This window comes from Canis lupus, chromosome 9 (assembly GCF_048164855.1).
Source record: "Canis lupus baileyi chromosome 9, mCanLup2.hap1, whole genome shotgun sequence".
Lineage (NCBI taxonomy): Eukaryota > Metazoa > Chordata > Mammalia > Carnivora > Canidae > Canis > Canis lupus.
This window is the reverse complement of record NC_132846.1, coordinates 47966279-47981589: the sequence shown is the minus strand read 5'-3', so window position 1 is coordinate 47981589 and position 15311 is coordinate 47966279. Positions and strand designations below refer to the sequence as shown.

Below are 15311 nucleotides of genomic sequence, written 5' to 3'. Positions count from 1 at the left end.
CTATACTGCAGTGTCATGCATATTAGTTTAGTTCAGTCTTCCTATATAAGAGGTGGAAAAGCTTTTTCATATTCAGGGCTGCTCGTATATATAATACTACGTATTTTTCTTAATCTATTTCTAATTGAAAAAATACAAATAAATTTCACTTTTAAAAGGAAAGAATAATTCGCCAACTTAAAGCATTTCAACTATGCACCATAAACAAACTGAAGCTACAGTCCTGGAAAAAATATCTGAAAAGCACATAGCCAACATGAGATTAGCATCAAAATATACATTCCAACAAAATCAATAAAAGACAACCAAGGGCTGCCTGGTTGGCTCAGCGTTTGAGCAACTGCCTTTGGCTCAGGATGTGATCCCGTGGTCCTGGGATCAAGTCCCACATGGGGCTCCCTGCATGGAGCCTGCTTCTCCCTCTGCTTATGTCTCTGCCTCCCGCCCCCTGTTCCCCGTCTCTCTCATGAATAATAAAATCTTTTTTAAAAAATTTTTAAATAAATAAAATCTTAAAAAAAAAAAGCATAAGGAAAAAGGTTCCACCTTATTAGAATTTAGGGAAATACAATTAAAACAACATGAGGGGTCGTTTCAAACTCACCCAACTAACACACACTAAGACAATACCAATAATTGGTCGGGATGTTAAAAAAAAAAAAAAAAGGAAAATTGCTGTATGCTCTTGATATATAACCACTTTGGAAAGCATACTGGTAATCTCTAATATAGTTTAAGATCCATAGATCCAGGGGATCTCTGGGTGGCTCAGCGGTTTAGCCCCTGCCTTTGGCCCAGGGTGTGATCCTGGAGACCCGGGATCGAGTCCCACGTCAGGCTCCCTGCATGGATGGAGCCTGCATCTCCCTCTGCCTGCGTCTCTGCCTCTCTCTGTGTGTGTGTCTCTCTCATGAATAAATAAATAAAATCTTTAAAAAAAAAAAAGAGATCCATAGATCCATATACCCAACCGCAGCAATTATCATTGAGAAACGCACACACGGGCAGAAGGATTAATGAATCAGAATGTTACTGCAATACTGTTGGTTACTATGAAAAACTGGAAACTACTAAATATTTATAACCAAAGATAGATTTTTATATATTTACAAAATAGAAAATGAAAAAATAGAGCTATATGCATTTATATACATAAATTCTAAAATCATGTCTCTTCTACAACACATACTCATACATTTAAAAAATGTGGGGATTTTCTTCTGCAACTTTCACATACAAACACATATACTTCACATACACTTTCAAAACATGCAGAATGATATATTAAATATTATTTATGTTCATATACTATACTACTATTCTGGGAAAAAAAGAAGAATGTGGGAGAGGTGCTTCAATTTTATCTGTAATTTCTTTTTGTTATATAACTAGGCCATCTGTCCAAATTAATTGCAAAATCTTGTTTTGTTAGGATTTTGCTTCCTGTCAGTTCAATATGTAACAGAAACAGAAAAAGCTTAGTGAAAATACTCCTCAAACACAACAAAGCATACACAGCAAATAAGATGTTGTGTGGTAGGTACGTCGGTGCTTATTACATACTTCCTATATATGCCTTAAATTATTTCACCAAAATTTTTTTTTTGAGAAATAAATATTTGGGTTAAAAAAAAAAAAAAAACAAAAACACTATTTTTCAGCTCTCTGACTAATCTCATCAAACTTAAATTCCCTGTATTGTGAATGAGATTACCTATAGTAGCCTACAAAAGGAAAACATCTCTGGGCTAAGGCAGCCCATCATGTATCTGCTAAGGATGGAAGAAGAATGAAGTCATGGGCAACATTTCACTTCTGGAAAGAAAAAATGTTTTAAATGTTATCTTCTATTTGAACATAAACAATGTATCATTGCAATAATACTTGAAGTTACACAACAAAGTCATCTAATTGATTTAGACTGGTTTAATCAGATCCAAAATAATTTCAATTTCATTATACTTCTGATAGGGTAATCAACTTGATCCTATTTTCTCAGGACTGTCCTAGTTTTAAACTGAAAGTCTTGTGTTCTAGGGACCTCTCAGTCTCAGGCATACCAGGACAGCTAGCAACACTAACTCCTGGTCACAACAAAACTGCTGAATTTATCTAGTAAATCATTTTAATTGTACAGATGGGAAAAATGAGGTACTAAGAATTAAATGATTGAAACCAACTAACACATAGCTGTTTCAAATTACAACTAGATCAAAGTTAGTTCTTTCTTTTGAAGGACCTATTTATGTGTCACTCAGCCACAACCCCTAAATGCGAATCATCCGTATTCTTGAACAGTTTTCAATTCCGGTTAGCCTCATTTGTTTTTCCCAAACTCAAATGATTGCCGCATAATGGGATACTCCTGACTTTGAGGAAGATATTGAGTAGAGGAAAGGAATAGAAAGTCCACTTCTTTATATTGATACTGGTTAAATTCTGTAGGAAAGTTACTCTTTCCAGTTTCAAATATATTTTTAAATGAATGTTCATTTATTTTTGTAATATTTAATGTAAACAGCCTGTTGTATACTCTAGAGTATATATTCATAGATAAGCACCTTATTAGAGAAATTCAAAGGAGGGGAAGACCGAAGGAAAATCTGCTCTCTTATGATGAATGTTCCCAAAACATAACATTTGTGACAGTACCTTTCAGAGTCCAACACACTGACAACATTCAATATCTTAGTTTCCTTTCTTGAACAGTGTGGAAAGAAACTTTCCACATCTCTCAATTTCCTTGACTTCTCAACTAGCCACTGAGCAAATAAAGAAGAAATAAGCCTGATAAGGAGTTTTTATGCCTGCAGAGGCTTGTCTTCATGTGCTTGTATTTAACAAACCCAGTATCCAAGAGGAGAAATAAAAGAGCTGCTTTCAATTAATCCATGAAAACAGTCATCTACATTCAATTTAAATTTGGACTTACCCTCATTTTTTCATAACCAACCAAAGCATATACACAATGGCTTCTTTATAGCTAAAAAACTTAACAATGAGATTCTTTTCCTTTTTCTTTGTATTTTTTTTTTTTAAAGTACACTGGTGCAAAATGAATATACAGACTTAGTATTTTCTTTCCCCCAAATTTTTTCATACAATATCTCCTTTCAGTATTAAGTAACATTTCTCCTGGGTAAGAGACATTGGAACAACAGAAAGAACATTAGAGGAAGTTTGAAATTAGAAAGCACATTTTATGTTCCAGGTCTGTCATTTAATTTTCTATGTGATCCTGGACAAGCATTTAAACTATTAAAAGGGAACAAGGGCACCTGCCTGGGTGGCTAGTTGGTTAAGTGTCTGACTCTTGATTTCAGCTAAGGTCATGATTTCAGGGTCCTGAGATAAAGCCCTGCCTCAGGGCTCCACATTCAGCAGAGAGCTGGCTGGAGGATTCTCTCCTCCTCCCTCCGCCCTGCCCCCTGCTCTCTCTCCACCTCCCCCAATTAAATAAGTAAATCTTAAAATAAAACAGAAATAATACCTATCCCATGGTAACTGGGAAGTATGAGAATGTATATAGAAGATCTTTTAAGTTGTAGAAGACACTTTTGAGAAGATAAATAAAAGATAATCGTATTCGATATCACATTATCAATGGCTAGGTTAAAATTAAATAAATCAGGCCTGATTTTCTAGGCAGTGATGCCCTATAAGATCTGGAAGGTACCACAGAGAACATTAGCACTAAGACTTACTAAAACTACATGAGTACATTCAGTTATCAATAAAAATCCTGTGTCAATTGTACTTCCTCTGTAGCACCCTTTATTTCAATTTATCAGTCACTAAGGTATAAAGGGGTGGGGGGGAGCAAACCAAAAAAAATACCATGAAAGCCCCACCAAACCTGAGTGTGAGGCATATAAGCAATTCTGCATCAACAATGGAGAACTCACTATGTGCCAAGCAGTGTTCTTGAAACTGAGGAAAACAGGTTTCCACAGTAGAAGGAGGCAGGTAAACACATCAAGTCAGTAGCATGCCAGAAATACTGATAAGTGCTAATGTAAAAGTAAAGCAGAGTCAGAGTATAAGGGCTGGCAGGGAAGGAAAGGGGGATTGAGGAAGGCAAGGCCTCGCTGATGAGGTGACCTAAATAAATCAAGTGAAGGGAGCCATGAGAAGAGTGGGAGAATAATCCAGGACCCAGAGACAAAACAGAGAAATCAGTGAGGGAAGAAGACAGAGATAGAGATGGCACAGGAGGATAAGGTTAAAATAAGACCTCAGACCAGATTTTATTCTGAGATGAGAGACCTTTGGGAGGTTTGGGACAGATAGGTGACATACACCTGTGTTTTTTTTGTTGTTGTTGTTGTTTTCAAAATTTGTTAGTTGTGGAATCTTTTGTTCAAATGGATCCACAGAAGATCAATATGTAAAAAGATTAATAGGAGCTGCTCTAGTTAAGGAAGGGGTACCCAGAGACTAAGTCAAGGCTACCCCCACTTTCCCTCTAAGTAACAGTTTAAAAATGATTACAAAGTCTGTAGTATCCAAACTACCAAAGAACTTCATAATCTGGCCTCATCCTAACTTTTCAAAAAGCTATTCCCAGGAAATAGCAAAAACAGAGCAAATCAAGCTGTTGTTACAAGTCTGCTGCCACAAAAATCAGTCTTTGTAACACCCATTATCCACCAAGTACCCAGGCAACAGCTCCTCATCTCTGCCTTCCCTCAAACACCCCTCAGGTTACATACTACCCTTTTCATCTTGTGTTTCCTTTCAGGGCTTCCCCTGATAATCATTTTAACTTGATTTCACTTGATTAAAAATGGTCTGGCAGTACGATGTGATCTGCTTCTGATGACATATCTCTGGATACAGCCTCCCTATTTATATTCTAGGAAATTCTTCCTTCACTAGTGTTATTTCTTCTATCAGTGATGACATCCCAGTTTGCTCTAATCTCACCCATCCATCAAAGCCTACTTTGTGAAGCTTTCCTCCTCACATTCTGACCCTTAATTGGAATTTTAAATATTAGTGTGAAGGGACCTTCCAGGCCATCTAGTTGGTGCTCTAGTTCACTGCTCATTCCATAGACTAACCCTCTGCAGATGTGGTTGGTAGTCTTCCAGCCTTTGTGACTGACAGCTGTTAGGGACAAGATAACACTATACCATAAGGCAGTCCACACCCTTTCAGATGCATAGTAAATTGTGAGACAATTCTTTTTTTTTTTTTTAATTGACCAAGAACCTACTTCCTTCTACTAGTGATTCTGCCCTCTGGTTCTAATAAAGGAAAGTTTGACCCCACCCCATCCAACCGGTCGGATCCCTTACAGTCCCTAGCAGGCTGCGTAGCTTACAGTTGGCCTTGTGTTCCCCACAATTCTGGCTCCACCTCTAAAAATCCTACCCATTTCCCAGCCAACTATCTCACAGGCCACCTGTGGAGTCTACATTCAATCTGTAAGGATTAGCTAACAGAGTCAAGGGTAGATTTGAGGTCTGTGTCTCAGGCCACTGGTTGGTTACACCCCTTTCTTGATTCTCTCCCTTGAATTCTCTTAGGACTTCTATTCTTAGCCTTGCACTCATCACTGTGCGTTCATTCCGTCAATGAGCATTTACCGGGCACTGTCAGGAACCATGAAGGATAGTGAAAAAATAAAAGTAAATAAAATGTACTCAGCCCATGGACAAGTAAGAGCAAGATAGGTAAAATAATAGCTGGGGAAGCTGGAGAAGGCTTAAATGGAGGAGGTGATATCTGAGGCAGGGAGGAACTGTATCAACACCCATGTCTCACGCAGTCTTGTGTCCCCAGCACTAAGTGGAACAATGCTTTGGCATCAGTTGAAGTTCAGCAAATAGGTAAAGTTGGAAAAGTAAAGAAAGCCTGCTCAGTCCCCTCAGTCTCCACTGAAGATGAGGGAAGATGATCACTGAATCCAGAATTTGGCAAGGGCAGTTTTAGAGGCTGACACTGTACCTGGCTACGTACAGTATTGCTCAAGTGGTTGTCTTCGGACATCTGTGCATTCTGGAAGTAGGACAGGGGTGCAGGTAACTCTGTCATTGGAGCAACCGTATAGAAATACTTTTTCACAGAAAACAAAGCCTCTTGGGGTTCTGAAAGGGGAAAAAGAAAACAATCCTTTGTGCATTACAATTATACTCTTATTTTAAACACTTTCATAAATTATATTCAGCAAAAACAAACCTTTCTTTCATGTGTTCTCCTCCAGGCCAAGCTTTCTAAGGACCTCGCAGGCAGCTGTCACTTGCAGGCTCCCAGATTAGGTCTGAAATAGGATTTTACCAGGTCACCCAGAGTAAATCTATTCACACCATTCAAATACTTAGAATATTTTTATAATTGTAATTTGTAAACCAGAAATGTATTAAACTACCATCAACTACAAATGACAAACTTTTGTCAGCTCAAGATATCTCTTTGGTAATGAGGAGATCTACTTGAGAAACCAAATATTTTCAATCACAAAAAATATCTAATGATTTTAGATTTAGAGCCAAGAGAGCTAAGTATTAAAGAATGTTCTCATCAACATTCCTTTTTCTATGCTGACTAATCCAACCCAACCATTCCATCTCCATAAAATTGTTTAGTGCCTTTAATTTCACAAAATTCTATTATCTCATTTTACCCTGCCATCATGCCCCAAGCCAAGGTAAACAGGTAACATAACCTATTTCACAAAAGCAGAAGGGGACCTAAGTTCACGGACTTGCTTAAAATCACACAATTGGGCAGGCTGGGACAAAAATCCCAGATTCCTAAATCCCAGCCTTAGGTCTCTCCTTTGCATCCCGGCACAGCCTTATTTACACACATCATTTGGTCTCCTACAGTTCACTCAGTTTGGGGGGTGGGGGATTGCACATTCCCATTTGCCTGTCTGCTTTAATTTCCATCAGCCAATTCTTTTAGATTTCAGCTTTGTTTTTTGAAATTAGTTTTAGAATTTAGTGATTCATCAGCTGCATATAATACCCAGTGCTCATTACATCAAGTGCCCTCCTTAATGCCCATCACTCAGTAACCCCCTCCCCCCACCTCCCCTCCAGCAACTCCCGGTTTGTTTCCTAGAGTTGCCTCCCCATGGTTTGCCTCCCCCTTAATTTTCATCTTTTTTTTAATCTTTCCTTCCCTTCCCCTATGTTCATCTGTTTGTTTCTTAAATTCCACGTAAGTGAAATCATAGTATTTGTCTTTCTGTGACTGACTTATTTCACTTAGCACAGTTATCTTCTAGTTCCATTCAATTTCCCTTTTCATAGAAAGTCCTCAGAAATACAGAAGGAAAGAAATCTGTTCGTATATTTAAGCAGTATTCTCATTCATACATAGTGACTAAAACAATACCACGTACACACTCACATGAAAGTATTTTGTCAAAGTTCTGTTTCATTTTCACTTTCAACTTCAGGATCCTTGACCCTCTAAATACTCTACTTTTTATATTTAGTGATTTTTCAACAAAAACACAGAAAGCAAATTTAAAAAAAAAAAGGAAAGTAATTTTTTCCTCTAGTATTGAATTCAAATTAACCCCTAATTACCTATATCTAGACCATTCAAACCATGACAAATTTTTAATCAAGACATGCTTCCCTTCTGCCCTACATACTTTTATATACTATGCCAACCTTTCTCCTCCCTTCCAGCTTCAGCCCATGGTTAGCTGACATGGGATCAAGGGATTGCAAATTATTACTAAGACATAAGTAAGTTTGTTTTAAAAATAAAGTGAATTAGGGGATCCCTGGGTGGCGCAGTGGTTTAGCACCTGCCTTTGGCCCAGGGCGCGATCCTGGAGACCCGGGATCGAATCCCACGTCAGGCTCCCAGTGCATGGAGCCTGCTTCTCCCTCTGCCTGTGTCTCTGCCTCTCTCTCTCTGTGACTATCATAAATAAATAAAAATTAAAAAAAAATTTAAAAAAAATAAAAAATAAAAAAATAAAAATAAAAATAAAGTGAATTAAAAATAAATAAATAAAAATAAAGTGAATTAAAAATACAAATAGAGACAACACTTTTATGAGGATCATTTGCTTGAAGGGGGTACGTGGGGGAACTTCTGGAGGTATTGGTAATGTTTTGTTTCTTGGTCTGGGTGCTAGTTACACCGGAATTTTCAGTCTGTGAAAACGCACTGAGTTATACCCCTATGATCTGTGGACACTGCTACATACTTCAATTAAAAACTTCAGAGATTTTTGTGGAAGTAAACCTATATTTATGGTTATTCACACCATTAGTCCTGACTTTTAAAATGAATAAAATTAAGACTGGAAAGCATGTATGTTAACTTACCCAAAAGAAAGGTGGAATGCCAATAGAAGAGATACAACTTCTAAGTACAGTAAGTATTCAGCACAAATGTTCTGACCTATGCTTCTAAGATTTTTAAAAGCTGATTATCTAATTGAAATTTTAACATTAATGTAGCATTAATAATCAGCAAACAGAGCACATATTTCCTTCTTTTCCAGAAAAACATTTAGTACAGTACTTACTACCTCAGCTAAACCAGAAATGCCATAGGATGGCAAATAGAAAAAGCTGCATTTGGCTACTTATACTGGCTGCCCTAAAGATTATATCATATCAGTTGAAGGACACCTCTATTACAAAAAAATCGTCAGAAATGTCATTAATAGGGACGCCTGGATGGCTCAGCAGTTAGGTATCTGACTTTGCTCAGATTGTGATCCTGGAGTCCCAGGATCGAGTCCCATATCGGGCTCCCTGCATGAAGCCAGCTTCTCCCTCTGCCTATGTCTGTCTGTCTCTCTTTGTGTGTCTCTCATGAATAAATAAAATAAAATCTTAAAAAAAAAAAGTCATTGATATTCTTATATGATTCCTTCAGAAACAAAATAACAAGACAGCGTTAGCCAAATGAAACAGGCAAAGAGCAGGAAAGGGCCCTGCAGGCAAAAATAAATAAAAGAAATAAATATATTACATTTACAGATAAAATAAGAGAAGAAAAGTGATTGTCCATTTATTCAATAGGAGTTTATTGGATGTCTATATCAAAACTCAGAGACAGTCACTGAAAGGATTTACCTAATTATTTTCACTTCACCCACCCTACATATGAAAACAATGAAGCACACAGGAGTTTACTAACTTGCCGAAGGTCACATCCAGTAAGCAATGGAGCAAAGTAAAGGCTCACATAGTATGCACTATGTTGCCTCTGTGTAAAACTCCATCCCTGCTCTTTGGACATTTACAATGAGTTATATACTGAGCTAGGGGGAAAAAGTATATAGACAGAGAGACCTGATTCTTATCACTACTAAAACTGCTGCTTAGAAGTAAATACAATCTTTGAAAAAGCAGTACATGTGATCTTAAACTTTAATGATCGATCTAACTAAAATAAAAACTGACGTGTCAAAAGCATTCTCAATATATAATCCTAGTACTTATTAAAAAAAATAAGTTGTAATGAGAATCTAGTCATTTTATCTTTGAATCTGGTCATTTTAATGTAAGTAGTCTCCATTATTAAGCCTTATGCTTATAGAATCTGTTCAGCTACTACAAGAAACCACACAAACTGGTTATCATACTGGAGCTTTCTCAATCTTATGAGAAACATCAATAATGCAGTAGTCACTTTAGAATATCCCAATAGTATTTTCAAAGGCACAACCTGTATTTACATGTGAAAACTAAGGGTCACAAAAGTGAAAGAATTTGGTACTGCTTGATTATGAGGCAAATAACACCAGACCAATTCCAGAATCTGTTGCCCAGGCCAGGTCTTTTCCAGTTCAATTAGAGAAAACTTATGCTTCCACTGATGCTTTGAAGACCATAATGCTCCAGGGTGACCCTCCCTGGCAGAGCTGCTCTTTACATGGAGCTCAGTAGGAAGCAGAAGCAAGCAACAGGGGCTAAGTCTTTAGTCAGGCCTGGTGAACAAACAAACATTGTTGGTACAAAGAAAGGCACAGGCAAAGCCTGATTTGATTCTGGTCCAGTAACAGCTGAAAACAATTGATGACTGCATGAAGGAGGCCAGAAGTCTCCCTGTCCAGGCAGCATGGCAAAGGACACTAGTTGATTTTATAACATTCTTAGCATTCTTACCCTGAGAACAAAAAAAGATAGCTGTTGGGAAGTGAGGATCTTGTGACCTGGATTGCACAGGGAGTAAGGCTGGAAGCAGATTTTGTGGTTTTCTCTCTTTGGCCACCTGCTAAAGATTTTCTGAGATTGACAGAGCATAACACTCTAATTCACTGCCATCCATTTCTTTTTTCTCAAGACACTTGCTCAATCAGATAAAAGGAAACAGAAATCCTTCTCTGATGGATGACTACAATTGCTATTATACACAAAGAAACTTAAAAAAACCCAGGAAAAGGGCAGCCCAGGTGGCTCAGAAGTTTAGCGCTGCCTTCAGCCCAGGGCGTGACCCTGGAGACTCGGGATGGAGTCCCATGTCAGGGTCCCTGCATGGAGCCTGCTTCTCGGTCTCTCTCTCTCTCTCTCTCTCTCTCTCTCTCTCTCTCGGATAAATAAATAAAATCTTAAAAAAAACAAAAAACAGGAAAACACAAATAATTTCAAAGCTTAGATTGATGAAGGTAAATCTATCTAATAGAAAAACCTACCCATCAGCACTTCAGGAAGTATCAAGGAACAAAGCTTAGAATTCCAAAATAAGGGGCAGCCCTGGTGGCACATCCTGGGGTGTGATCCTGGAGACCCAGGATCGAGTCCCACATCGGGCTCCCTGCATGGAGCCTGCTTCTCCCTCTCCCTGTGTCTCTGCCTCTCTCCCTCATGTGTCTATGAATAAATAAATAAATAAATCTTTAAAAAAAAAAAGGAATTCCAAAATAAGTTTATTAAAAATCCCATTTAAGGAAGCATCAACAGAAATGGACACACCATCCCTAAACCTCAAAATCTTACAACATGGTTACTTAATTACAGATACTATTTTTTTTTCCACTGTCAGAGATAAATGTAAACAAAACTTGTATTCCACAAAAACAAACAAGTTTTATGAGACTTTTTATCATGATCTTCTCCAGCACAAAGAGCTGGTGCTTTAATGACTCTACCCACTTGAGTAGTTTCTTCTTCACTTAGAAAACCATCAAGGGTAGCCCTGGTTGGCTCAGTGGTTTAGCGCCCAGCCCAGGGCGTAATCCTGGAGACCAGGGATCGAGTCCCACGTCGGGCTCTCTCCATGAGGCCTGCTTCTCCCACTGCCTGTGTCCCTGCGCCTCCCTCTCTCTCTCATGAATAAATAAAATCTTAAGAAAAAAAAAAAAAAAACATCAAAAGTGAAAAAGAAAGGTGTGTGTGTGTGGGGGGTACACCTGAGTAATTCAGTGTGTTGAGCAGCTAATTCTTGATTTTGGCTTACATCAAGATCTCAGGGTCTTAGGGCCCCTCAGACTCAGGGCTCCATGCTCAGCAGGGAACCTGCTTGAAAATTCTCTCTCCCTCTCCCTTCCCCCCACCACATGTTCATGTGGCTCGCTTTCTAAAATAAATAAATCGGGATCCCTGGGTGGCGCAGCGGTTTAGCGCCTGCCTTTGGCCCAGGGCGCGATCCTGGAGACCCGGGATCGAATCCCACGTTGGGCTTCCGGTGCATGGAGCCTGCTTCTCCCTCTGCCTATGTCTCTGCCTCTCTCTCTGTGACTATCATAAATAAATAAAAATTAATAAAATAAAATAAATAAATAAATCTTTTATTTTAATGGGATATATTAAAAAAAAAAAAAAAGAAAACCACCAAAAGTATTTTTTTTAATATCTCTGTACTGTGAGGCTAAGAAGTTTTTAAGTACCAAATGGGCTTGTGATTTATTCTTTTTCCATGAAAGTATTTAATCAGCTTTGATGTTACCTTGACAGCTTCCTTCTGTATAGGCAGCCTAAGTTCTGACTGTATGGATGGGCTGGGAGAGCCTCTATTTGAGTTTTAAAAGCTCACATCCAACAATAAATGTAACCAATCTGCAAACTGCATTAATAATTAAAAATAATTTGAAATTAACTTAAAATTTCAAGAATATATGCTAGAAAGACTCCTCTGAATTTTAAGAGACTGGGGAGCAAATAATTTCCCCAGCCTTACAAGAGGCTTTGTGAAGGTGGCAGACTCTAAAAAGAGCAAGGAGAGTGATAGTTATTTGATTTTTTTTTTCTTCCTTCCATCCCACTCTACTTCTGTGAGCCATCTGTGGCAGATTAGATTATTATTCAGCAAATATTCCCTCCCTCCCCCAGCATCCCTGAGGGAGAAATATACTTTTCCATTCCAGTGATGCTCGGCTTGGTTCAGAGACCTGCTTTTGGCTTCAAGGTGGGTGCAGCCTACTAGCCACAATCATCTGACTTGCTTTGGTCAAAAAGATCTTAGCAGATGTGGCACAAGCAGATACCTGAACTGTGCTTCTGCAGTTGGACTTATCTTCTTTTATTTCTGCTGTTGCCTTAAGAAAAGCCTACCATGGGTAGCCACTGGCCCTTCAGCCTGGGCCCCAGAATAAAACATGCAAAGCAGAACTGCCCTGGCTGATCCACAGTCCTACACCTCCAAGCAAAGCCTTGAGTAAGAACAAATATTCTGAGGCACCGAGTTTGGGGAGGTCTGTTATGTAGTTACTGTAATTGTTTTTAAATAATGGTTACCTGGGTTCAGAACAATGAAAATGAAGGAAGACTGACAAATCTAGAATGCTTTATCTGAAACCCTTAGAAGTGTGTTTAAAATTCATATTTTTCTCAGATTTTATAAAGGTAATATGATACAAATACTCTGTGTTTTATAATGCTCTCTCAAGGTCTTAGATAGAACCACAAAATCAAACACATTGATAAATACATAGTGAAACATATAAGCAGTCTTAAATTACATTAATAGGTTCAGTTTTAGATTCTTCTGTCAAATGAATTACAAAATGCCTTTTGTTTTTATCAGAGGCTTTTAGATTTCATAATTATAGAAATGGTCCTGTATTATCAATATTTGTAGTAATTATAGAGAGTCTTTTCCCCAATAAAACTTTACTTTGAATTAACTCTACATAGAAGGTATGATTACTCCTAGTTTGCCTCAAACTTCTGTGGAAATGGCTTTAATACAACTAATCTTTAATGAAAACATGACTACTAACATCTAATTAATTTGTATATCCAGCAATGCCTGCTTTCCCTCTGCTTTAGATCAGTTTAAGCAACTGTACAAAGCACTGTGAAAACCAAACACTAACACCTTTAACCAACCAACACTTACTGGGTTTCTTCTACCAAACCAAACATGGTGACAGGTGCTGGGGATGCTACTAGCAGATAATACTTGTTTACTTAAGGAGTTTACTATCTAGAGGAGGAATCAGACAAGTATATTTTTATATTAATTACATGTTGAAATAAAAATGTTTTAGATGTAAGGCGCCTATGTGGCTAAGTGGGTTGAGCATCAGAATCTTGATTTTGATCCAGGTCATAATCTCGGGTCATGGGATCACACTGAGTTGGGTTCCACGCTTGGTGAGGAGTCTGCATATCCCTCTCCCTCTGCTCCTCCCCTTGCTTGGCACTCTCGCATGCTCTCTCTCAAATAAATCTTTAAAAAAAATATTTTAGGGCAGCCTCAGTGGCTCAGTGGTTTAGTGCCGCCTTCAGCCCAGGGTGTGATCCTGGGGACCCGGGATCGAGTCCCACGTCGGGTTCCCAGCATGGAGCCTGTTTCTCCCTCTGCCTGTGTCTCTGCCTCTCTTTCTCTGTGTGTGTGTGTCTCTCATGAATAAATAAAATCTTGAAAAAAAGAACATGTTTTAAAAAAATATTTTAGATGTACTGGGTTACATAAAATATTCAATTTAATTTTATCTATTTCCTAAAAATTAAAAAAAAAAAAAAAATGAAAGGGATCCCTGGGTGGCGTAGCGGTTTAGCGCCTGCCTTTGGCCCAGGGCGCGATCCTGGAGACCCGGGATCGAATCCCACGTCGGGCTCCTGGTGCATGGAGCCTGCTTCTCCCTCTGCCTGTGTCTCTGCCTCTCTCTCTCTCACTGTGTGCCTATCATAAGTAAATAAAAATTAAAAAAAAAATGATTTTATCTATTTCCTACCTTTATAAAATGTTTATTAAAAAAGTTTTAAATTAACATTTGTAGCTCACATAGTTTCCTATCAGATCATGCTGCTTGCTCTAAATCTTCAGCTCTTTCTGCTGAAAATCCCTGAGAGCCTTTTCCTTCCCGAAGCTTCCCTCTCTTCCTTAGCCTTTGTGACACTGCACTATGGAGGTTCTCCTCCCACCACTCATCCTCCTCAGCTGGTTCCTCTCACCCTTCTTCCACTCCTTCACTATAAGTCGTATGCCTGGGCCTTCTTGTCCCCTTCCTTTCCTTAGGCATCTCCTCCACTGCTCCAACATTAGCTAGTAAGTCTATTTAAAGTCTATTACAGTTCCAGGTCTGTCCATGGGACATCTTCGACCTACGGGCACTTCAAAAGTGATACTCCCAAACCACTTCCTCATTCTCCTCTCTAGACTAGTTCTTCACTAACTTCCTTATTTCTGCAAACGTCTCTCCCATTCTTCAAACTTAAAGCCTCCTAGTCAATTCTATTTATTCCTTGATTCTCAATTGGCTGTCATATCTTGTTAATGTTTTTCCTTATTTACTTATTTATTTATTTATGACAGAGAGAGAAAATATGACAGGTAGGGGAAAGGGCAGAGAGAGAGGAACAAGCAGACTCCCTGCTGAGCAGGGAGCCAGATTTTGCGGGGGGGGGGGGGGGGGGGGGGGCGGGGGCTCATGACCTGAGCCAAAAGCAGAAGCTTAACCAACTGAGCCACTCAGGCACCCCATTTTTCCTCCTAAACCTCTACCATCACCAAACTCTCATCTTATCTCACCAGAATTATGCAAAAGTCATCTCATTCTCTTATCCATCCGAGCCCCAACTATCAGATTAATGTGCCTAAAGTTCTGACCACAACAGTGCCACTCTTAACATACCTTCCAAATCTGCCTAGTATCTATCACATGAAGGAGAGGCAGAATTAGAGGTCTTTGAAAGGTTTTTCAGAATATAATGTTAAAAAAGCCTCCCCTATAATCTGCAATAATATTAGTGGGAAAGCAGGAGCAGAGAGAGCCTGGATCTGAAAGAGGAAGAGGTCCACATAAGCTATGGTAACTGACAAATGCTGTATTTTCCTGCTAGGGTGGTTCTCAGAGATCAACTTCAATCCTCTAGTTCCCTCTAAATGGAAATTCATTTAGCAGTCTAGGTCTAGTTGCAGCCATTAACTTAAAACTC

The 15311-nt window shown here is 38.7% G+C and overlaps 1 protein-coding gene across 5 annotated transcripts in view; it reads right to left on the bottom strand.

Annotated features, from left to right (window-relative positions):
• The window catches only part of PSEN1 (presenilin 1), a 79389-nt gene that overhangs the window by 62633 nt on the left and 1445 nt on the right, over positions 1 to 15311 (bottom strand). For 3 of the 5 annotated variants that reach the window (XM_072839228.1, XM_072839229.1, XM_072839230.1), the window contains exons 2-3: positions 6184 to 6265; positions 5953 to 6092 (exon numbers count right to left, since the gene is read on the bottom strand). In XM_072839228.1, coding sequence (XP_072695329.1) covers positions 5953 to 6039 — 87 coding nt within the window. In that variant the 5' untranslated portion in view covers positions 6040 to 6092; positions 6184 to 6265. The remainder of the gene's footprint in view (positions 1 to 5952; positions 6093 to 6183; positions 6266 to 15311) is intronic. The other 2 variants (XM_072839231.1, XM_072839232.1) reach the window with 1 other exon arrangement.